This window comes from Psammomys obesus, unplaced genomic scaffold (genome assembly GCF_907164565.1).
Source record: "Psammomys obesus unplaced genomic scaffold, mPsaObe1.curated_primary_1811, whole genome shotgun sequence".
In the NCBI taxonomy this organism is placed as follows: Eukaryota; Metazoa; Chordata; class Mammalia; order Rodentia; family Muridae; genus Psammomys; species Psammomys obesus.
This window is the reverse complement of record NW_026596046.1, coordinates 32,285,618-32,311,001: the sequence shown is the minus strand read 5'-3', so window position 1 is coordinate 32,311,001 and position 25,384 is coordinate 32,285,618. Positions and strand designations below refer to the sequence as shown.

The window sequence follows — 25,384 nt, the reverse complement described above, 5'->3', positions numbered from 1 at the left end:
AAAGATGAGTATGGACCCATGATGGTCTCAGCCCTTTCAGGTCTATGGGAAGGTGAAACTGTTGTCTTAATAACCATTGTTCCTCTATATTTCTGTCAGTCATCTAACTAATATATGTGAAAGAAAGGTTTACATTTTCTTTCTTCCTTCCTTTCTTTTCCTTTTTTTGTTTGTTTGTTTGTTTGCTTTGGTTTTTTGAGACAAGAGTTTCTCTTGACTGTCCTAGAACTTGCTTTGTAGACCAGGCTGGCCTCAACCTCAGAAATGCACCTTCCACTGCCTCTGGGACTAAAGGTGCACGTTCTTTGCAACTATTTCTATTACTCTTTGACTCATGAACACAAACAGCATTAAAAAAAAAAAATAACCTGCAATATAATCCAAATATATATAAACAAATCTCAAACCACTCAATAGAAAACATCAACAGTCAGAAAGAGAAGCCAAAAAAGTACCCATCGAATTAAAAGCAGTGAGGCTGAGCATGACAAAAATGCTGCTGTCAGAGGTGTAGACAACGATGGCTCACCTGATGGTGAGTTCCAGCAGCTCCTGGGCCCCCTGAGGGTCCAGGCGCTGAACATTGTACACCCTGTCAAGGCTCTGCTGCAGGAACTGCTGGGAAGGATCTTCATGGGGGGGGAGGGTAGAGGAGACTGCTGAAGACACTAGTTTTCTTCCTGGTAACTAAGAAGATAGTAGAACAACAGTATCAGCAAGTTCTGTGGTTCAGTTTATGGACACACATACACACACACAAACACACAGGCAAGAGGGAGGGGAAGAACACAAGAAAAAAGGCTAGGAAGACAGGCATAAATATAAATGACAATGTTAACAGGGCCTACCAAATAATATGTTAGGAAAAAAAGAGAATAGTATCATATTTCTGTTGCTGAGCATAGAAATAGAACTAAAAGTTTTATTTATTTTTAAGCCTTGTCTTTCATTTCACAGGAGGGTGATGATTTATTCCCAAATAAGTTTATGAAACATGATATAAAATGTTTTCTACACGGGTGATTGTAATTCCTGTTCTAATCGTCAGAAGACATTACTATTTAAGAAAGAGATGGAGGCCACTGAGATGGCTCAGCAAGTAAAGAAACTCAGCATCAAGCCTGAGGCCTTGAGCTTGTCCCTGAGACCTGTGTGGTAGGAGAGAGGCAACTTCCAAAATGTATCTTCTGACCCGCACATGTGTGCCTCGGCATGCACGTGCCCACAAACAGACACAATCACACGATGGAGAAAACTCACTCCCACTAGCTGACCTCTTTCCACACGCACGTCATGGCACATGGATATGCCTTCTACACACACACACACACTAAATAAATGTAAAAAAATAAATACAAGTTTACCTTAGTTTAGAATATAATCTATTGTTAAAGATCCATTTTTTTTGCCTGACATTATGTAACTAAAAAAACTCAGGGACACTGATAAAAACTGATAGGAGGGTGTCCTTGATTATATATTCAGAACAGAGAGAGAGTGAGAAAGAGAGAGGTAAAGGAGGGGAGGGGAGGAAAGGGAGGGAAGAAGAGAGGGAGGGCCATGGTAGAGGACCACGACCACAGAAGCAGAAGCACAGGAAGTCGATCACAGTAGCACTCCTGGAATCCTGGGGAGACTGAGGCAAAAAGACTGCAGTTTAAGGCCAGCCTAGACTACACAGAGAGACCTTGCCTCAACATAAAAACGTTTAAAGTACAGAATAAGAAAGCCCAAGAGAAAAAACAATGGCTAAATGGATGAATTTCCATAGACTATATAGTCTGCTTAGTGCTATTTAATTACTGAAGGGCACACACACACACAAAATCAACAAACAAAAATTTTTTCAACATACCCTCAAGGCAGGAACAAGATGAGAAAGACTGTCTCGGAGGTAGGCATAGTGTCTGAAGGTGTGATCGGAGAACAGGGCTGGCATCGTTGGACAGGTTTTAGCAGCATTGAAGATAAGAACTAAAACTGCAATGTCTGATACATACGTGGGTTAAGTGAACTTAGAATTAAGTTTTTAAGAATTGCTGTATATAAGCTGTCATCTCACTTCCCATTGCCAGAGTTCCCATTAAGGAACCACAATTTTCCAATAAGCAGCACAGTGACAAATCCGGGCTGGAGCCTCATATGTAAGCAGAGTACCTGCCTAATATGTAAGAGGCCCTGGTTCAATCAGAACCACATCATATACTAGGGCATCCCTGAAATCTCCCATAGTAGCACTCAGAAGGTCGAGGCAGAAAGATCAGGAAAGTCAAGATCATATAAGTCAGGCTCAAGGGCAAAATGGGCTACATAATACCCTGTCTAAACTAATAAACAAACTCAACACACTGTGAGGGAAAAAAGCATCACGGTAGAATGCAACTGTCTCCTTATACTCACTTGTTTGGGTGATTGTTTCAATCACAATCCCTAAAACTCATGCTGGATCTGGATCTACACAGAGAGCAAAAAGAACCTAGGGAGTGTGAGGGTGCCCTGTGTAAATACAGTCCCACTGCTGGAAAACAATCCATCCCACATCATGGACATGAGAAAGTCAAAACCCACTGAACTTGAACTAGAAGCACAGTGAGCATGCAGCCTCGCTCAGGCTAGCACCTCCCTCAGGTTGCAGGTCAAATTAAACATGTTTGAAGACAAAGGAAAGTATACATACAAGCTTTAAAATCAGACATTTCAAGCTGTAATGGCAGGTCTGTTTGAGCTTGTTTGTTTGTTGTAGTGTAGGAGGCAAAGAGAGCCTTATCCATATTTATTATCCAAGCCCATCCAAGCTTTCTACCAGTAAGCCACATTCCCAGCCTCTTTCTCCTACCCCCAATCTTAAAAACAAAACAGACAGACAACAATTTCACAATGTATCTTAGAAGAATGCCAGGCTTGCCTTAAAATTTTGCATCAGCCCACAAGTATACACCTCAATATCTGGCTGCAGATCTGATTTTTTTTTTTTAAGTTACTTAAAATTCAGTTTCATCCCTCCTCTCCCAAGGTTGTGTGGCAGATCAGTAATAAAATGACAGAGTATATAATGAACAAATGAAGTATGTGAAGTGATAAATAAGGGCAGTAATATTTCTTGCTATTAGACAGTGTAGTAGTTTGAATAGGTTTGGCCTCCACAGATTCATGGGTTGGAATGTTTGGCCCAAGTGAATAGGAGTGGTACTATTAGGAGGTGTGGCCTTGTTGGAGGCACTGTGCCACTGTGGAGGCGGGCACTGAGGTCTCATACATGCATGCACGCACGCACGCACACATGCTCAAGCTCCACCCAGTGTAATCCAATTATCTCCTGACTGCTTGAGGATCAAGATGTAGAATTCTCAGCTCCTCCAGCACCATGTCTGTTTGCATGATGCCATGCTTCCCACCACGATGATAATGGACTGAATCTGTGAAACTATGAGCCAGCCCCAATTAAATGTCTGTGTATGTAAGAGTTGCCTTGGTCATGGCGTCTCTTCACAGCAGTGAAACCCTAAGACAAAAAGCAAAGGAGAATTACTATGAGGACAGTGAAAGCTGAGAGGAGCCACCAGAGTCCCTCCGAAACAGTATATTAGCAAAAGAAAACATTTTAAGTACAATTCAGAGCACTGCAGATTGCACGGCTCTGTGCCAAGACGGCAGGGCCATCTGAGCTAAGCACAGAGGATACATGCTGGATCATCCATGTCTGGTTCAGCTGTATCAAAGAACGGGTGAGTGCTCAAGAGCTCTGGCACCAAAGGAAGCACCAGGGTCGGATGCCGGCTTCCCAGAAACTTCAAGCACCTGAAACAGACCAACAGAAACCACATTGTGAATTAACACATGCCTCAACAAGCACAGGAACTGTATCAGAAAGCCTCACTCAAACACTGAAGCTCATAATGCTCTACTTTCTACAACTCTACAACTTCAGCTAAGTCATTCTATTATTCAGAAACTCAGCTCATTCATCTAGAAATGGCTATTTTGAGAATAAACGAGCTCAAATAGAGATTACTGGTTGTTTACCAACAGCCAGTTCCTCCATCTTCCTTGCCAAGAAAACTGATTCCCTGAGTACCAGGAAAACAGTAAGGTGCTAAGAGAAAGAGTGTCCAGCCCAAGGGCTGCACCACGATTGGCTCAGCCCACCACAGGAGTCACATCATTGTCCAGCAGCTGGTCTGCCAGCAGTCAGATAACTCGTTCTAGTTAACGCAAGTGTGCTGGGGAGCTGCTCGCCATGACTTGCTAACCACATGACAAGAAACGCGGGAAGGGGCGTCCCTTCCTTTGGGTCTATAGGCAGTATCCTATGAAGTAGCCATCTTGCAACTGTGAGAGAGAAAGTCAAGTGAACTCACCAACCAGAACTCTCACCCTGACAAGCTGGTCAATCTTGAAACCAATTTATCATGTATTGTTTTTTTAAAAGTTAGGTTTTTCAAATGATTCGAGCCAGATTTAACTTGTAATCAAAATGATACAACTGATATTCTAGGGATGTCCTCAAACTCTGTAGTCTTGGGCAGGCTGATTATAAAATAGAATTTAAGTGAGAAAAAAATGCAAAGTACTTAAGAGTGTTATTAGAAAGAACCCAGTTAAAAATAGCTATTATAGTGAAAGGGAAGGGCTTTCCCAAGCTTTACAAAACAACACAAGTGAAGCACTTGTGTTTTTAGGTTTTGGTTTAGATGTGTTACTGGCTTGGACACCCTGAATTACAAAGAGGAGCTGAAGAGGTAGCGCAGAGCTTGGCATGAGGCCTGTGGATGGACACCCTGAGCTCCCATGCAAACAACAAAACACAAAACTGGACAGCTTGGGCCTGCAATCCCTGCACTTAGCCGACCGAAATGGGCTGATCCCTGGGACCTTGTTGGCCACACAGTCCAGGTAACACACTTTGGATTCTGTAAGAGACCCTGTCTCAAAGCTGGAGAGGTGGCTCAGGGGTTAAGAGCACTGGCTGCTCTTCCTGACTCAGGGTTTGCTTTCAGCGCCCACACGGAGCTGCTTTACACTCATCTCTAATTCTAGTCCCAGGGGTTTGAAGGCTCTCTTTTGGCCTCCAAGCGCATCAGCCATGCAAGTGGTACACAGACATACATGCAGGCAAAACACACATACACATGAAACAATTTTTAAAAATAATGTGGAAAGCAACATTGAGGAAGCTATCCAAAATTGACTTACACACACACACACACACACACACACACACACACACACACACATACACACACACCCCTCCTGCCTCCCTCCACACAAGAAGAAATCTAAGTGTTAAAGCCTGTCCTACTGAGCTTATGTGCCCGCCAGCTGAGGCAAAGGTAACCAGCACGGCAAGGTAATAAGTCACATGAGCCACTTTCCACACTAACTGGCAATGAGGCAAAGATCATTAGGATAAGATAAAGTATACAGCCGATAGCGCCTCAGAGATGAGTAAGAATGTAGCTCAGCAGAAGAGAGAAAATACTGGGAGCAGGCTTGGTTAAGAGCATCTGTTCTTACGGAGGACCTGGCTTTGACTACCAGCACCCACAATACGGCTCACAACCATCTGTCACTCCACCTGACACCCTCTTCTGACCTCCTTGGGCAGCAGAGACACATAAGATGCATATACACACGTAGGCAAAAGCCTCCCACACATAAAATAAAACAAATAACCTAAAATACTAAAAAAATTGCAGTTAACATTGTTTAAAAAACACAGAACAGGAAGTACGTTTCCCAACCTGATATTTTCCTTTGTTTTTTTGAGTCAAGGTTTTTCTATATAGCCCTGCTGTCCTAGAGCTTGCTCTGTAGACCAGGCTAGCCTCTGCCTCCTAAGGGCTGAAATAAAGGTGTATACCACCACCCAGCCTTACTTTCCCTTTTCTGGAAAAGAAAGCCATTCATTAATTTTCCGCCTCTGAGCCCTTTACTTATTCTGCCTCCAGGCACACTTACAGGCTGCAGTTTGGCTGGCTTTATTTTCACCCCTTATATGCAGAACTCAGGTAGGAAAAGGAATTTACTAGGTCCCTCTAAAGATCTATATAGCAGAGCCTCTCTAAAACTCTACTTCATTCTAAATGTTTATAATTGACATATTTACTATCTTGTCCTACCTTCCAATCTATGTACTTCCTACCCATCTTTCCTTTGTTAGCCAAGAGCAGACCAGATGAGCTGATCCATTTTTAACCCTCCACAGTGATGGCGTTATAACAAGTGTTCAGGAAACATCGGGAATTAAGTAGAGACACAAAAAGAATGGCTCTAATCCCACCACTTGGAAGCAGAAACAGATGTAACTCCAGGAGTTTGAGGATATCCTGGTCTACATAACAACTTCCAAGTAAGCCAAGGCTACATAGAGAAACCCTGTCTCAAAAAACCGAAACCAAAACCAAAGAACCACTTCTACATTTTTTTTTTTTGCAATTATTGATAATAACAATTTAAGGACACACCTCTGATTGTTCCTTCTCTTTTAATGCTTCTAGAGATTGAAAAAGCTTAAGGGGTGATTAAAATAAGTAACTTCAAAATATTTTTTAGCACTAAAACACAGACAGACACACACACACATACACACACTACAGGAAGATCAAACAACCACAAATCTTTTTATTTTTATATTTTACTTGAAAATTTTAATTGTTTCACATGTATGGGTGTTTTGCCTACATATATGGCTATATACTACAGGCATACAGTGACACTGGAGGCCTCAGATACCCTAGGACTGGACTGAGCCACCACGTGAGTGCTGGGAATAAAAGCCAGGTCCCATGGAAGAACAGCAAATGCTCTTACTTGCTGGGCTAGCGTCCTAGCCCCTTCAAGTTTTGACAATCACATAAAGTAGAAATAATCCTTTTTTGTGTCTCTGCACTTACTTACAGAGCTGTGAACCATCACTATATATCCACACCCCGAATCACCAAGTGTTCCTTGAAGCCCATCAACAAATATAAGAAATATATATTGAATTGACCTGAAATGGATTGCACAAACATGGAGAAAAAGCAAAACAGAAAAACAGTTATCAAAAATGTGAACTATGGCCAGTAAAATAGCTCAGTGAGTTAAGAAACTTACTGCCAAGACTAGCAATCCAAGTTCAAACCCCAGGACCCACATGTGGAAGAGAACTAACTCCCACAAGCCGTCCTTTGGCCTCCACATACTCACCATGGCACACACACATACACATAAACACTAAACAAAAACACACAGTTTTTAAAATGTCACCTAGAACAAGAATCCACGGGCACTTTTGGTTTGCATCTGCCAAGGAGCTGGGGACGCGGCTGGGTGGTAGAACGCTCGCCCACCACATGGCAAAGTACAAGATCTAGACCATCTATCTCAATACTGACATCAGTATAGGCGTAATGAGGCCAGACATGTGCGCGTGTCCTCCAGCACCTGATTTAACCCACCCATATTTACTAAGAGTTTTTCTTTTCTTTTTTGGTTCTTAAAGACATGGCTTCTCTGCGTAGTCCTGGCTGTCCTGAAACTTGCTCTGTAAATCAGGTGGCCTCAAGCACAGAGACCCAATTGCCTATGCTGTGATTACGGAAGTGTGCTGCCAGGCCCAGCAGAATAATTTTTCTTTTAACACAAGTTTTTGGGTTTTTTTTTCCCCTTTTGGAATGACTTCAGATAAGCTCACTGAAATGTGTAAAATACTAAAACACGTATTTTCTGTTACATGTGTAGAGGTAGTTCTGAAGATAGAGGTTCATCAACAATATTAATAGTTTAGCTGAAGGCGCCTGGGTGAAAACTGATTGCGATCTTCCACATGTAGATCAGTGCCAGCCCGGCCTCTAAGCTCGGGGCTGCTGTGCTGCTGTACAGTATGCGAAAGAGACAATGGCACTGTTCGCATCTCTTGAGCCTAAAGCTTGACACTGCGTGGTGTTCTCAAAGTGGATGGCTGGGACATCTGATCTAATATGTGATACTCATTTTAGAAATCCAATTCTTAAGCGTTTGGAAAAGTTGAACCCAGTTTCTAAATTAAAGGTGAAATTGAGGGCTAGTCCTAGTTTATGACGACCCACCAAATAATGTGTGCCGTATAGCTGGTGTAGGTTGGGGCTTAGTAGATGAGGCGAGAGTCCTTACTTCCATATGGAGTCCCTGTCAGTAGGGTACTTGGTTAAGTTTTTCAGAAGCTCCACCAGTGCAAGATGAATCCCTTCTTTCGTTGAAACATTAGTACAGCATAAGAGTTCATGGAGGGCCTCTCTAATATCCCTGGATGAATCCTTTTTCAGAAGAGAAAAAAAGAAAGGTAATTAACAACAGAGACTGCTGGAAATCTCAGGTTCCTTATAGCATCTTCCTCTCCTATGCCCACCCTACCTTTCCATTTAGGGTGGGCATAGGAAAAAATATTTAGAGATCTGCTAGCTAAAATTCCTGGGCAAGGCCTCATTTTATTGATGTAAGGAGGGGGTCTTGCCTCCTCCTATTCTCTCTTTCCTTTTTCCTATTTTTATTTATTTTGTTAATAAATATCTTTTCAGACAGAGTTTCATTCACTATGTAGCCCTGGTTACCCTAGAGTTTGTTATGTAGACCAGGCCAGCCTTGAATTAAAGGCAAGCACCAACTCACCTGGCTTCGTTCTGTTTCTTTTTTTTAAGCAAGGTTTCACAGCCCAGGTTCAACGTGAACTATGTAGTTGAAGATGTAAAGATGCCCTGAACTGGTCCTCCTGCCTCTGCTTCCCAAGTACTGGGATTACAACCCTGTCCCACGATGTGCAGCCCTTTTTGCTCTTTAACCTTCCTTTTTCTCCCTGTCTGAAACTTTTACCTAAATGTCCAAGTTATAAGAGCCTCCCTACAACTATAAAAAAAAAAAAAAAAAAGAAAAAGAAAAAAAAAAAGCATGTTATGTTGGATATGGTTTTATATACTTGTTGTCCCAGCACTTGGAAAGCAGAGGTAAACGGATTACAACTTTGAAGGCAGCTTGGACACATAACAAGAACCACATATATACAAAAGGAAAGGGAACACGTTAAAAGAAAGAAAGACCACCAGGATGAGTTGAGTATTTTATAATCAAAAGGAACAAAAACCATAAATGCCTTATAGTAGAATGTTTAAAAATGGCATAAAAGTCTGCATGGCCAGAGAAAATCAACTCTGCAAGACTGCATGAACCAGCCCTACTCCCCTCCAGCACATATTAGTAAATTTTCTTCCTGGCACACAGCCCTCTTTGGTCTTTCAAATGTGGTACATTTCCACTCACAACCAATCTACATCTGCTACTCTTTTGCCTGGAATATTTCAACTAACACTGTGAACAAGTCTTACCAAACTATTTCCTAGTTCCTTCTTCTGAGTTCAACTTTAGATCCTTTTCCTGACTGCTATACTCCCTAACTACAAAGAACCAAATTACCCTGACATACTCTTACAGTATCTCACTCATGCTGTGGGCTTATTTCATTTTATTATTAATGCCTTCGTATCATTATTTCTGACTCCCAATAAATTATAAGGTACATGAGAACAGGATCATGGCTTTCACTCACTGTTATAACCTCCTCTACAATAGTGCCTGGCACACAACAGACAGATATACCAAAGACAACAGGTAAAAGGAAAGACGAAAGCAAGCTGATTTAGATCTGTCTGACTCTAAACACTGTCAACTTAACCACAGGATAATGCTTCCCATATGAGCAAATCTCCATTGCTGACAGCAGGAAGCCATACTGATGTCCTGGAGAAACAATGTTCAAACTAGTAAGAAAACAATTTTAACTTAGGTGTTTCTTAAGTACTATATAATTGGCAGTTATGTGGTTAACTTGTGCAGATTTGTTTCAGGAAATATTAGCTAAGCATTCACTATGACTAAGTCACTAGACTAAGCTTGAAAAGATCGTAATAAAAGGTATCACCTAGGGACTCTACTTACAGAGTTAATAATTTCATCAGGGAGAAAAAACAGACAAACCTGCTGACATGACAAAAGAAGAAAAATAAAGAAGAGACACGTGGGACTGGTATTTAAAATGAAAATATCAAACTGTAACAATGCATCTGATATAAATTTCAAAAAAGTTTCAAGAATGAGAAATGCTGAAAAAGAGGCAAGTCTATATGTCAGCTTCTCTTCCCAAAATCCTTCAATGATTTTCTATAATGCTCAGAATAAGGCTCAGTGGCTATCTACAGATAGTCCACTAACTATCTACTTCTGAGACCTCTACTCTCTCACTAAGTTCCACTGGAACTGAAATTCTTACTCTGTTGTCCCTTAGCCTTTCCAGGAGCAGATCTTTGCCTGCCTTCACAGGTATGGCTGTTGTGTCCTTTAAGTATCATTGCCTAAGAAGCTTGACTAACTGGATGATGTATCACAAAATCTCCCACATGTCTAGACATTTTATCTTCTGCATAAGATCTGTCACCATCTGAAACTGGCTATAGTCTCTTGAGACTATAATTATGCTCAATGGGAATGGGTATGTGTTTTTGACATGACAATAATTGACAGTACTTGATGAATAAACACATTTCTCTGGGTAGGACAGTATCTCAGCATAGCCCCAAACCAAAATTCTAGCTGGAAGGATCAGCTAGCTAAGGCTCAAAGCAAAGAATAACAGTAACACAGTAAATGTAAGGTAGCTGTGATTAGCAGAGTGGAAGAATAGTTTATATTCTAAATTATTGGAAAATCTGAGTCCAACAGCTTATACTCTATGAAGATAAACAGAAGCCCACTGAGTGAACAGTGGCAGTTTTATAAGCAGAGGAGAAAACTACAGCGAAGGCAAAGTAGTCAGGAAAGGCATGAAGTCACAGAAATTATTATAGTATTAAATTCAAGGTAAGGAGTTGTAGAGGAATTTTAATTCAGAACATGGCTGCTATGTCAAAAGATCATATTCAAAGACCTTCAAGGTCTGTGATCTGGCTGGAATACAAACATGCCTTTAATCCCAGGAGCAGGGACAAGCAGATCTGAGTTCAAGGCCAGCATGGTATGGAACAAGTACCAGATAAAGAAAAGTTTAGGTCCAGAAGAGGTGGTACATGCCTTTAATCCCAAACAATGAAGATAAAGTTAGTTTGTAGAAGGAAGCACCCATGTTTGTAAGTGATCTCTAATTGAGTGGCAGAAAAAGAAAGTGACGAATCAGAGAAGATTTGGCAGAATAGGATACACCCAGCTCTCATGAGGAGAGGAAAGGGAAGCTACCTAAGGAGCAATGCAGAGAGAGAAGGAGGCAGGAATAGAAAGACAGGTTGCAGAGAGAGAACTCAGGTGAAGATCGACTGAACCAGAGAATGAGAAGGAGTCAGGAGATTAGAAAAGATCACTGGAATTAATTTGAGTCCAAGCAGAGCAATTCAGAGGAAGAAAGAAAAGCCAGATTGATTAAGTTAGCTGGGAGAGAAGTTTGAGCCAGAACAGCTGAGTTGAACCAGCTGGCCCAGAGAACAGAAAGAACAAGAAAGGGTGAGCTTATTAAGAAGTAAGTCTCAGAGGCTGAAAACATTCTAGGCCTACGTTAGATTGTACAGAGGCTGGAAGCTTCCAGGACTAACTAGGCCTAGGTTAGCAGACAGAATAATCCTCCGAGACAACAACTGAAACAGGTGAATAAAAGTTCCTTCTACAAGGAACCATGACATAGAACACTGAAAAGCCAGGCAAGGTGGCTCATGTCTGCAATTCCATCACTGCGGTGACTGAAGAGGGAGGATGGCCTTAGGTTCACAGACAGACAGGATACAGGTTCACAGGTTCACAGGATACAGCGAGGCACTGTCTCAAAACAAAACAAAACAGAACAGAACAGAACAAAACAAGAAACTAAAAAGGATAGCAACCACCCATGACAAACAATACGCAGAGACAACATTAATAAAGGTAGGAATTCAGAAAAAAATTTAAAAGAAGCACCATGAATTGGAAGAATGATAGGGACCTTTGAAAAAGCACTGTTTATAGAGAATGCAGCAGGAGGGGCTGGAGAATTGGCTCAGAGGTAAAAAGCATATGCTGCTCTGGAAGAGGACCGGGTTCAATTTCCAGAACCCACCTAACAGCTCACAGCTCCCTGTAACTCCATTTCTTGTGTATCCAATACCCTCACAAAGACATACATGCAGGCAAAACACCAATGCACATGAAATAAAAATAAATAAATCATTAAAAAAGAAAACTGCCTATCTTATATTAAAAAAGGAATGCAGCAGTAGTCTGAAGTAATTATGCTAATAGCGAGGTATCCAATTCCATCTTCATTTCATGGGTGTAGGTGAGGGGCTGAAGCCAGACGCCATTTATTAACAGAAGCCAGCGTCGGTACTGGCAAATAAGATCCAGACACTTCAGAAAAACAGCCCAACAACATGAGTTCTACAGCCTGGGAAGGGAGTCCTTGTCAGCTGCGCAACCACTTAACTATGTGGCCTCAGACAAATGACTTTTTCTCTATAAACTAGAGGGAGAAAGACTTGAAGCCCAAGGCCCTTTCCTGCTGCAGCAGCTGGATGGAATAAAAGCAAAGGTGGGAAAGAACCCTTCATCATGTGCCCCTGCTCTCTCCCAGGTTTTCAGCCACATGCTACACTGCAGTGAATGCCTTTGACTCCCTGGGGGTCTCATTCTTGCTAACCTCTGGATCTTTAGAAACTACTCACATTGTTTTCTTTCTATGTAGTCAATGGTACTCCTTAAAAAGAAATGCCTCCTATGTCCTCTCCATCTTCCTCAAAGTGTCCTCATAGCATTTTTTTTCTTTTTTTTTTTTTTTTTTTTTTGTCTACTTGACTCAGCCAGCTCAAGTTAGACATTCTTTTTATTCCCTTCCTTGGTCATAGCAATAGTAAGCTTATTTAAATTTCCTGCTAAAATCCAGCTCTGCTCTGGGGAGGAATATGGTTAGGAAAGCAGAGCTGTGCTGTCTGGTGTATGACCAGTGTCTAACACAACACCTGGTTTTAAAGGACGATGACTCATAGGTATCTGATGAAGAAATGAATGACCAATAGGAACTCACCTCTAACACAGCCAGGACAGTATCAAGCTGATCTTCTCGGAGGGTGATATTGTTAGAGATTTTTCTCATGGTATGTATGGACTGTAGACGCACTTCCTCAATTTCATCGTTAAACATGTCAACTAGGAAATCAAGGCACTTTTCAGCAAAAGCGGGCGAAGACTGGGCCAGCATACAGAGAGCCTCCACAGCAGCAATGCGTACCTCTAGAAAGTGAAAAAACAAATTAAACTGAACACAATTTAGGAGCCATAAAAAAACATGGATTCTGGGCTGGATAGATGGCTCAGTGGTTAAGAACCTGATTATTCCTCCAAAATATCAAGGTTTAATTCCCACCACCCACATGGCAGCTTACTACCTTCTGTAACTCCAATTCCAGGGACTCTAAAACCCTCACACAGACAGACACATAGGCAAAATACCAAGCACATAAAATAAAAATAAATAAATCTTTTGGAAAAAACAAAACCAAACATGGATTCCTTCTCACTCAGGGCATTTTTATTTTCTACTCTTCTCTCAGTCTACAGATTCTCCCAGGAGCACCTCCTCCCTGTCACCATCACAGACTGACACTTAACATGGGCTTTGTGTTCTAAGGACTAAGGACCACATTTTATCCATACGCATGTGATCATGTAACAGAGCTGCCCAAAATTACTGAGTTTCTTGAAAATGGTGTTCCAACTACTTGAATGTCAGATGTTAAATAACTTACCAATATTAAGGCTGAAATAAGCTAAGTATCTATTATCATCTTAGAACAAAGATTTGACAAAATGAATTTCCTTGCCTCAAAGTCAATAAGGAAAGAGAAAACGCTAGCACCCACACCCACAATCCCAGGCTAGCATCACAATGTGTGTGACCAAGGGACACACTGCTCATACAAAGACAGGCCTCAGAGCTCACTGAGCAGTGATCTTTTCACCACCTTGTGCCTGCTAGGAAGTAATCTGCCAACTGAGCTACAGCCTCAGCTCCCTAACCGATCTTTTCTAAGACTGAAAACAACAAAAACTGAAGGGAAAAGAAAGGGGAAAGGAGGAAGGGAAGATGAGAGGGGAAGGGGGAGAAGAGGGAAATGGAAAGATACTTCTGAAAGCAAAACAGAGTGGGGAGGGGGTGCAGGGGAACAATGGAGAAAAACTCCTGGGTCATAAGAAATATGTGGAACCAGAAAAACCTTTCAAGGAATAATGTGGTGATATACACCTTCAATCCCAGCACTGAGGAGGCAGGGAGATCTCTGTGAGTTTAAGACTGGCCTGGTCCATTTATCAAGCCCCAGGCCAGCCAGGCCTATTATAATTAAGACTCCGTTAGATGGATGGATGGATAGATCGATCAAAAATTTTCACAAAGGCCAAAGAAAGATAGAAGAAAGACTTTCTGGTCACAAACACTAGAATTTAAATCTTGCTATCTGGGTAACTAAATTAGTATTGTTAATATGACTAAGTGTTTACTACAAATAAATCACGTATCGTGGGAAGTGCTTTATATGTACAGAATCTCATTTAATTTTTACAGCGCAGAAAGACATTATTATCATCCCCACTGTATAAAAATACTGAAAATTGAATTTAACCACCGCACCATAATTCTTGGACCTTAGCCTCTCCTTCAGAGTAGGTAATTTATACAGTGACTCCAAGGCTAAAGGAAAAGATACACTTTATACATTTTGCATATGTGTGTTCAAGAGATACAATGAGGGCCCTGGCACACCGGTGGAGGTGAAAGGACAATGACAGAGTCAGCTCTCCCACCTTTCAGGTGCGTTCTGGAGGTCATGCTCAGGTCTCAGCACTTTTACTCCTCGCAGGGCCAGATGATGCATTTTATATTGCCTTCTATATCTGACACAAAGCAAAGTATATGGGTACCACTGACACTGCAAAGCAGTACTCACCGTACATCTCATCTTCCAGCCCATGGACAAAGGCTCCACAAGCTCCTGACTCTATCAAGTTCACGGCCCCTGTATCTATTTCTTCCTTGGGAGCATCATCTCCCCACTTCCTGCCGCTGGAAAACTCCCCTGAACTGTAAAGTTCCTTGGCACGCTCATGCGCGGTGCGCTTCCTCTGTAGAAGATGACAGCAGTTACTACTCGCAGGAGAACACTGAAATGCACCTAAAACCAAGAGCAAGTAGGCAACAAAACTGCTCTTCCAGATGATTCCACAGTTTCGAGCAGAGAAATGCAAATCCAACTTAAATGAGACAAAAGGTTCACAAGTCTGTAATAGCTTCCGGGAACCTAGATAAAGTGTTGATGGGACAGGTGGCTCTGCTTGCCATTACAATAGGAAAAGAAGAACCAGAGAGACAAACAAGAGCAGTGCTTCTTAAAATACTGTCTCAGTAGAGAATATACCCACTCTAAAAATGAAGTTTTTCAGTCTCATTAGAAAACTCTTGTCTCGGGGGCTGGAGAGATGGCTCAGTGGTTATGAGCACTGTCTGTTCTTCCAGAGGTCCTGAGTTCGATTCCCAGCAACCACAAGGTGGCTCACAACCATCTATAATGTGCTCTGGTGCCCTCTTCTGGCATGCAGGTATATGTAGATTTAATGTGTATATGTATATACACATTAAATAGATAAACAAACAAATAAATCTTTAAAAAAAAAAAGAAAACTCTTGTCTCGCCAGGCAGTGGTGGTGCATGCCTATAATCATGGCTCTTGGGAGGCAGAGGCAGGTGGTTCTCTGAGTTTGAGGTCAGAGACGGGGTGGGGGAGGAGAAGAAAACATTGTCTCTCTAAAGCAACAATTCACCCTAGTTGAGCAAAACTGTACTCAAATAACCTGGTAGCTCACCTGGGGGAGCACAATGCTGAGCAAAAGTAAATACCCAGTACACTTGACAGATATGGACTCATGGAAAGTAACTGCCACTCTGCTTCACACGGTAATTCTTCAGCATCTTAGACACGAGCCATAATTTATGGATGGACATTTCAAAAGCATCAATGACTCAAAGTATCAGTCTATGAGGATGTGGGTCACACTTCCTAACAGAGCACGCACCCTGCAATGTGTCCTGGAAACCCTCAAATTGTTCATCTCGTGTACCACACTTTCTTCCTTACACTTCCAGCTTCAGTTTCGTGTACCCAAAACATACTTAAATACCAGCTCAAGGAAAGCTATTTAGCACTGTTTAGGACATGTCTACAGAAACTCCAGAACCATTCTGAATGATTTATCTTATGGAATAATTCAAGAAAGGGTCACTATGAGAACAAAGATAACAGAAAGGGTCACTAAGGGCACAAAGATATTATCCTTTAACAGATTTACAGTGGTGAAAATTCCTAACACTCTATGAGCCTAACATGATGAAAAGGCTAAAGGATGATGGCACTTTCACCTATCAAAGTATGCAATTGCTAAAGACACTAAGTATTAGCTTGCCAATACAAAAAAAAAGTATGTGATACAGTGGTGAATGCAAAAAGTAGGCTACACTGGGGCTGAAGAGATGGCTCAGCAGTTAAGAGCACTGGCTGGTCTTACAAAGGACTTGGGTTCAATTCCCAGCTCCCTCATGGCAGCTCACAACTGTCTGTAACTCCTGTTCCAGGGAATCTGACATCCTCATACAGACAAACATGCAGGCAAAAACCCAACGTACATAAAATAAAAATAAAATTTAAAAAGTAGGCTACAAAATTATTTACATTATGACACTACTGTGTTAAAACACACATTTTAAAAAGCTAGAGAAGATATCAAAATTGTCAAAGCCACTGGGACTATATATAAATAAGTCATTTTCCTCTATATTTACAAAAAAGAACTCCATAACTCTCTTATGAACTTATATTTAAAAATTAAGCTACCGACACATTACTGTAGGTTATATTTCATCTTGTCAACCATGTTAAAGAACCATAAGTCAGTGCCTAAGGCACTGCAAAGAGGCATTTGGTTATTGTCCAGAGAAAGGAGTCACTTATTCACTCACTCTTCCATGGGAACTGTTACTGAAAAGGAGTCTCACCCTGTCACGCATCACAAAAATAAGACCAGACCTCTATAGTCTCAAAGAAGTAAAAGTAACTCCTACCTCTTGCTTAACACAATCTTTGCCAAGTATTTTATTACAGAATGAAGTTGATGATGTAGCTTGTAATTTGGTTCAAGTTACTATGATTTTTAATTAAAATGTAATCTAGTAACCTATATTAATGTACCAAATGTATGGACTGCTAAATTAAATCAATACAGCTTACTATATGGCTATACTGATGTTAATTATAGAAACCCAGTTTAAACAAAGAGTTCAAGTTACCCTTAGATCTGACATCAGCTTCTTGTCAAGAGTCTGCTCCAAGAAATGAGAACTGACTTGCTCCATAGAGCCCTGCAAAGAGAGGGAATCCAGAGTATATTAAACAACTCTTATGGTTCAAACATCACCTTAACACTCAAAGTTAAATGCACAAAGGTAACATTATTCTTTTGTTTTTGTTATTGAACCAATGAACTTTACTGGGACTATTTACAAAAGGGGTTGCTTCCCGGAGCCAAAGTTACTCAGAGACAATTCCCATTATGTAACTCCAAACCAGCATGGTCTATAGCTTATGAAAATTATATACCCTAATCCCAGCACTCCAGAGGCAGAGGTAGGTGGATCTCTGAGAGTTTGAGGCCAGCCTAGTCTACAAAGGAAGTCCAGGACAGCCAAAGGCAATAAAAAGGAAGGAAGGAAGGAAGGAAGGAAGGAAGGAAGGAAGGAAGGAAGGAAGGAAGGAAGGAAGGAAGGAAGGAAGGAAGAAAATAAGAAAACTCTACACCTTGAACACACCGCACACATGTAGGCATATCTACAGGCCATCCTATCTTGGCAGCTCAGTTTGTCAAAGCCTCTTCCAAGTAGTATGGGTAACCTGAAGCACAGTGAATGCTGTCCTTTCAGGGGTGCTTGAAGTTATTTTGAGCTGTGTATGTCCTCTCTCCTTTTTCCCCCAACAAAGTACTTTTATGAACTATTTAGAACACTAATTATACAGTGTGCCCCAATCACACTCACTTCCCATCCCTCTGAAGGCCACCTTCCCACCCTTGGTGTGCTGCCCAGATACTCACTGGAGCATGGTCAAACTTCTAGTGGTGAGCCCCTTAAAGACAACAAGCATTTTCCCAACCACTAGCCAGAGTGACAACTCTACTTCCGAATCTTTACCATCACTTTTAAGGATTCTCTTCAATATTCTTGATAGCTAAGATGACTGTAGGTTCTAAATCATCAAGCATATACTGTTAATACCAACAACAGTAGAAGCTATCTCTAACTTTGGCAGAAATTAATCTGTTCCATATACTGTTCTTGAGATTATTTATATATATATATATATATATATATATATATATATCAACCCATTTAACCCTCAGTAGAATGCTATAAGTAAATACTGTCATAGTCCTAATTTATGCATGGGGGAAGCACAAAAATATTAAATAACATAGTCATAATTCCAGAGCTGGAATATGAAGATAGGCTAGAGAAACCCTTTCTTTTAGGCACCTTTCCTTATCATCTTTTCCCATCATTCCTTCCCTTTTTTGAGGGGTGGCGGGCCAAGGTCTCATATAGCCTAGGATAGAACTCATAATCCAGCTGAGGTTGGTCTTGAACTCCCTTTGTGTTTCTATCTCCCAATAGGCCTGAGTTCCATTCCTTTTTATTCTATTCTATTTTATTCTTTCCATCCATTTATTTATCCACTCATGTAATAAAACAAGTATTTATGTAACAACCATTCTATTATATGCTTACAGTTATCAGGAACAGGAATATAAAATAAAAAGACATCAATTTTCTGTCAGTGATCTCAAAAGCTAATGAGAAGCACTAACAGGATTTACCTTCATTGTGGTATGAAATATTGTAATATATAGTTATAAAAGATGCTACAGAAACTAAGAGAATAAGAAGCATGAGGCACACGGTAGGTGTAGGGGTGTCTATGATTGGGCAGTGGGAAATCATAGTGCAAACATACAAAGTTAGAGAACGTGCCATGTGAAAGATCTAAGTGGCTTTATGACTAGAACACAGGTCAAGGGAGCCAAAGTGGGTTATGAAAGACTAGGATCATATTCTAAAAAGTCTTAGTAACCAGGAGTAAAGAGTCTCCCGAATGAAAAAATATTAGATAATCTCAACAGAGCATTTAATTTAAGGCAGGGGCCACAGAGAGGAGCGGGAGATTTGGCTTAGTAGTTGAGAGCACCTGCTACTCACTCTTGCAGAGCACCAGGGTTTGGTTCCCAAAACCAACATGGTATCTCATGGTCATTTGTAACTCTAGGTTTAGGAAAGCTGATGTCCTCTTCTGGCACTACACACACATGGTACACATACATACATGCAGGCAAAACACTCACACACACACATATATTTTAATCTGGGGGTGGTGTATGCCTTTAATCCGAGTACTTGGGAGGCAGAGGTAGGTGGATCTCTATGCGTTTGAGGTCAGCCTGGTCTACAGAGCAAGTTCCAGAAGAGCTGGGGCTACACAGAGAAACACTGTCTAAAAAGAAAGAAAGGAAAGAGGGAGGGAGGGAAAAAGGGAGGGAGGGAGGGAGGGAGGGAAGGAAGAAGGTAGGTGGGTGGAAGGGAGGGAAGGAAAGAGGGAGAGAAGGAAAAGAAAGAAAAGAAAAATCTAAAAAACAAGAACAAAAAAAATTAAAGTAGATAGGCATAGTAGTGCATACTGTTAGTCCCAGCACTAGGGAGTAAAGAAGCAGGCAGATCAAGGCCAGCATGGTCTACAATGCAAGTTCCAGGCCAACCAGGGCTACAAAATGAGTCTGTGTCTCAAAATAAATAAAAAAATAAAGAAGCAAAGATTTCACAACAAAACCCACCATTAAACGAGATCAACAGTGTACAAAACATTTACTTCATGTTAAAAGTTTACTCTCCTACTAATGTTGGGATCAAACAAACGAGACTTCTTTAAGTACTGTCTATTTTGCTTTCAGACTCCATTTTGATCATAAGGTGAAATAAGTTCAAGTTTCCAGGCTCTAAGGAAGCTTTCCAGATGGCTACCCAATATCCTCCTTCTTCTTCTTTTGTTCCCCAAAACATAATGATTGTTCTTAACCAGGAGAGAACAGGTGATTCTGACTGGTGAAAACTTGTAACCGTAGCTTGACACAGATATGTGTGGTTTCCAAGCTGAAAGGCTCTATGACATTCTGGCTCTAGGTGGGGCTCAGGGGTCAAAGGTGTCACAGTTGAGCTCCTGAGTCTGCTCCGCAGCCCTGAGCCATCAGTGGCAGCTTGGTTATCTTGTTATCTGCTTAAATACTTACTAAGATGAACGTCTGAGGATGCAGTCAGCTCCCCAGTCTGTGCTGCTACCCCTGACCAGTCAGTTTTTGCTGCTGAAGAACTAAGCTTGTTTTGTGTGGACTCTTGTGCCTATTTGGATTGTTTTGGATTTTAGGACCCTAACACTAATCCCATAAAGAATGCAACTTTCTTTCTTTTCTTTGTTTGTTTTGAGATGAGGTTTCATTCTGCAGCCCAAGATAACCTGGAACTCACTAATATATAGCCCAGGCTGGCCTTGAACTAACTCTGCCTGGCAATCTAGCTTCATCCTTTCAGGTTTTAGGATTACAGGTGCAAATTATCACACCTGTAACTTAACAATGTTTTTGTTTCTTATTTTATTTTAGTGCATGGATGTTTTGCCTGCGGCAGTCAGAAGAGGGTGTCCTCTGGAACCAGAGTTGCAGACAGCTGTCAGCTGCCATGTGAATGCTGGAAATCAAAATCTAGATCCTCTGAAACAGCAGTAAGTGCTGTTACCCACTGAGTCATCTCAAGTAACAGCCATTTTAAATGTGAGAAACCGAAGCTACGATTAGCTAGTTTCAAATAAAGGAGAATGTAGATTTGTATCTCATCAAGCAGTGTGGTGAATGGACCAGACAGTCAAATAGCAGCAAAAGCACCAGCTTAGGAGGTTACAAGAGCAGGCCCTAGACATTCACATGGCATATATCTAACTCCTCTGTGAGGCCTGTGTTGACAAACATGGAAATGCTCACACGGGCTTCAATCTCTCTTCCCTGTCTGGCCTGGAACTTACTAGCTAAGAGCAGATCAGGCTCTAAGTGCAGTGATTCCCCCTGCCCCTGACTCCCCAGAGCTGCGGTTACAAGCATGTACCATCACAAGTTTCTCCATAGTTTTATCACCAGCGTTACTTGGATTTAAGAAGTATTTCTCTGACAAAGAAGCAGTCCAGTGAGAAACATTCATATAAGTTTGCCCAGTTTCCAATACCCTCCTTCAGTGCCTTCAGCTGCACTCTCTCCTAACACAGTAGCACAGAAGAGGCATGAATCATGTTGGGCCTCAAAAAATTTTAGATCACTTGTAATACATTCTCAGTGTCATCTAAGAATAGCCAAAGCTTTCAATTTTAAATCACAAATGTCAAGAGCATAGTGATTCAACTGATAACTGGGGAAGCTTACATTAGTATGGGCCCAGGAGAGGAAGAAGAGAAAAAGTGGATTTCAGTAATGTCAGAGAGAGAACTGATACAAGCTGATGAGTCAGTGGATATTAAAGCTGGGTGGTGGTGACACATGCCTTTAATTTCAGCAGCTGGGAGGCAGAGGCAGATGGGTCTCTGTGAACCAAACGCAGCATGGCCTACAAAGCTAGTTCCAGGACAGCCCAGGCTAAACAGAGAAACCCTGTCTCGAAAAACAAAAACAAAACAAAAAAGACATCAAATTCAAAAGAATTCCCAGTCAGGAAAAGTGCCATATGCCTTTAGTCCCAGCATTCAGAAGGCAGAGGCAGGCAATCTCTGTGTGTTCAAGGCCAGCCTGGTTTACAGAACTAGTTCCATGACAGCAAGAGCTACACGGAGAAACCCTGTCTCCACAAAAAAAACAAACAAACGGTATAACAGGTATGACTTCCCAACTGTAAAACTTCTACTATTCAACCTAAACTGCAATCCTAAGAAAGCCCTTTCACTGGAGAGCTTTATAAACTGTCTCTGAAACAAGACAGTTAACAATATGAAACATGCTTCCAGAGCAAAAACTGCTTTCAAAACTTTCATTATTATTGTGTATATGTGTACGGTGTATGTATGCATGCACATCCACGTGGTAGCTAGAGGACAGGACCACGTGGTAGCTGACTCTTGAAGACAGTTCTCCCTTTTCACCTTTACAATGGGTTCCAGGAATCAAACTCAGGTCACCATGCTTGCCTGACAAGCACTTTTACCCACCAAGCCATCTCTGGCACATGTACTCATTCTTTTTTCTAGCTTCAAGGCGCCTAGCGTCTATCTAATTGGGAGATCTGAAGACAGCAAAACACTAGCGAAGGCGGACAGTGCGCCAGATGTAAAGCCGCCTCTACCGAGGACATCAGCAGCACTTGCCCAGGACGAGCAGGGCTTGGCACACTTACAAGCACAGAAGCCCGCAATGGAGAGTCTGAAAAAGTTACCATTTCTAAGATCAAAGACTTAAATGCAGTCTAATCCTTACTGGCTAAGAGGAATCCATCAGCCTCTGAAGGCTTCCACATAAAAAGCACACCCCAGATAGACCTAAGTTCAAAGTAGTGACTGTACTCTAACGGTGGCATAGGTGGCTTACTTGGAAGTCACAGTTTGGTGGACTTCTTTTTAACTTCTTTGAGAAGTTATGAATAATAATGATAATACCCCAATTTCTTTCAAATAGTCTTAAGTTTTATAATAAATATACATGTGAAATATTTTTGTCCTGCTATAACGAAGATAGAAAATTCTCACCTTTTGTGCAGCACAGACAAATCTAACACCTTGTCATTTCACTTTAAATTTGAAAGGAATCTGGTTTCTCTCCTTTCTCCTTACACATCCTTCACCCCTGGCAGTTCTTATGTCTGGCCTATTAGCATGCACAGTACTATACTACTTCTTATATCCTTGTCCCCTTCCCCTAGGACTCTAGCTAGCCACTCCTACCCACCCTTCAGCTTCAATAAGCCTTCTCACGGAGCCAGCTCCACAGCCCTGCTTTAGTGACTTTAAATTTACACAGCTCCTAATTATTTAATTATGTTTGTACTCAAGAATGATTAATAATCCAATCTTGCTAATAATATTAGTAATTATAGTTGCTACTATTTATAACATTTCTAGCCAACTAGGCTTTTTAGTCATATATATGTGTATACATATATGTACATATACACATATAGTTATGCCCACTTCTTATATAGAAAGATATACTCATATACACTTTTTATAGGCAATCTTTAATCCTTATAAAGTTTTAATTTTGTATTACAGTCTACATTTATGGACAACAAAAACCAAAATTTATGGGCTAATGAGATGGCTCACTGGGTTAAGGGCATTTGCTACCACTCTTGAAGCCCTGAGTTCAATCCCTGGCTCCAACATGGCAGAGGATTCTGAGTGCTCTTGAACTTGAGTAGTAAGGGTTTAACCACCTTTTCTTTTCACTTGTGTGCTTGTTTCACCGACACCCCACCCCAGCCCCCATCTTCATGCAGGAAAGCACAGATGACAGTATTACAATCCAAGAATTAATGCTTACTTTGGTTTCGAGTTTGAACTGATGCTTGCCTTTATTAACAATTTATATTCAAGTTAGTCTCATTTATAAACACAGTAATGAAGCATATAATGTAAAAAAAAAAAAAACTGGGGGAGGGCAAGCTACTGGAGAAATTATAGAGTTTCTAAAAACAAGACACACCTGACCCTATCTACAGTTTCCCAAAATGTTTGTAAAAACATTTGTTAAAACTTAACAAGCATTGTGTCCACTCTAACTCAGTAAAGCTTAACAAGCAGTGTGTCCACTAGAGAAAGTATAACTTACCAAAAGCTTTGCCGCTTGAACACGAACCACCCAGGAGCCATCACTGACCATGTGGCAAATTTTTCCAAATGCATCATCAACTAAACGAATTTCTTCATTAGAAGAAGGTATTGGAACGATACTAAATAAAAAAAAAGGGGGGGGACCACATATGACAAAACACGAATTTGACAAAAGTAAGTTCTAGACATGTATGCACGTGTGTGTGTGTGTGTGTGTGTGTGTGTGTGTGTGTGTGTGTGCGCGCGCGCGCGCGCCATATAACTATAAATGGAGCTGATTCCTATAGGATTCCCAATTCTAGGTTTCCAATTCTGGATAACAGCTTAATGGAAAGGAACAACCACCTCTTTTTCCCATAAGAAATACTCTTCTATTGAACAGAATAAATCTGATAAGCCTGCATCTCAAAGAATCACTGTGAATCACTAACTTCAGTGCTATGGAAATACTTGAGCCAGAGCCAGAAGAAGACTCAGAGAGTAGAGGTGCTTGTCCCCAAGCATGGCACCCTGAGCTCTATCCCCAGGAGAAGAAATTTCTGGACTGCTCTCTGCTCTCCATATGCACAGGGCGGCACACATGCCTACAAACATACACTCCGGCTATCCTGCTATATGGCATTTGGCCTAAACCAAACTACACTAAAATTCTCATTCTCTACCTGCCTAGAGAGAGAGAGAGAGAGAGAGAGAGAGAAAGAAAGAGAGAGAAAGAAAGAAAGAGAGAAACAAAGATAGAAAGAGAGAAAGAAAAAAGGTATAGAAAGGCACTTCTGAGATATATCTCAGTTTCTTCAGCTGCAAATGAGAATATTGGGACCCAGAAGAGTTAACTATCTTTCCCAAAGTACAGTTCATAGCAGTCTGATTGCCAAGGCCCACACCCTCCCCCTCTATTTCACACTGCCTTCCAAAAATCTAAACACTTTTTTTTGTATGGTGGAAGGTGACAGAAATGGCTCAGCAATGAGAAGGCTGACTTATACCTACTGACCTCTCGGGGTAGAGCTGGCTGACAACCCAGATAAGCTGGACTGCCGCACTGCGCACCTGCTCGTAGTCGTCAGAAAGCAATTTACAGGCCTGCAAAGAAGGGTTACATGTCTGTCAGTCTGTGCTCACAGATGATGCCCAAATACTTTCAAAGTGAAGAGAGGACGGCTGGATAAGGATGTCAATCAAAATGCTTCAGAGCGCTTTTTAACTTCTTGAACTTTTGCCCAACCCAGAAAAGTTGACATTTGTAAGCTTTTCAGGAAGCAATCTCACTGTGCTACGTCACACCCCATGTGGGAAGCAGAGCCACACAGAGTTCTGTCGCCGAACAACATCAAACCTAGCAGAGCTGGTCAGAGCACTCGAAGCCCACAGTACCACAAAAGATACTGACACATTCGGCCCAGAGACGTGGCTAACT

General features: G+C 41.3%; 1 protein-coding gene across 1 annotated transcript in view; it reads right to left on the bottom strand.

Annotated features, from left to right (window-relative positions):
• Ints4 (integrator complex subunit 4) overlaps positions 1 to 25,384 on the bottom strand; it is a 76,571-nt gene that overhangs the window by 22,187 nt on the left and 29,000 nt on the right. The window contains exons 7-15 of the mRNA XM_055623302.1: positions 24,962 to 25,050; positions 23,966 to 24,086; positions 17,358 to 17,429; positions 14,967 to 15,141; positions 13,049 to 13,254; positions 8,134 to 8,276; positions 3,683 to 3,798; positions 1,856 to 1,989; positions 530 to 687 (exon numbers count right to left, since the gene is read on the bottom strand). Coding sequence (XP_055479277.1) covers positions 530 to 687; positions 1,856 to 1,989; positions 3,683 to 3,798; positions 8,134 to 8,276; positions 13,049 to 13,254; positions 14,967 to 15,141; positions 17,358 to 17,429; positions 23,966 to 24,086; positions 24,962 to 25,050 — 1,214 coding nt within the window. The remainder of the gene's footprint in view (positions 1 to 529; positions 688 to 1,855; positions 1,990 to 3,682; positions 3,799 to 8,133; positions 8,277 to 13,048; positions 13,255 to 14,966; positions 15,142 to 17,357; positions 17,430 to 23,965; positions 24,087 to 24,961; positions 25,051 to 25,384) is intronic.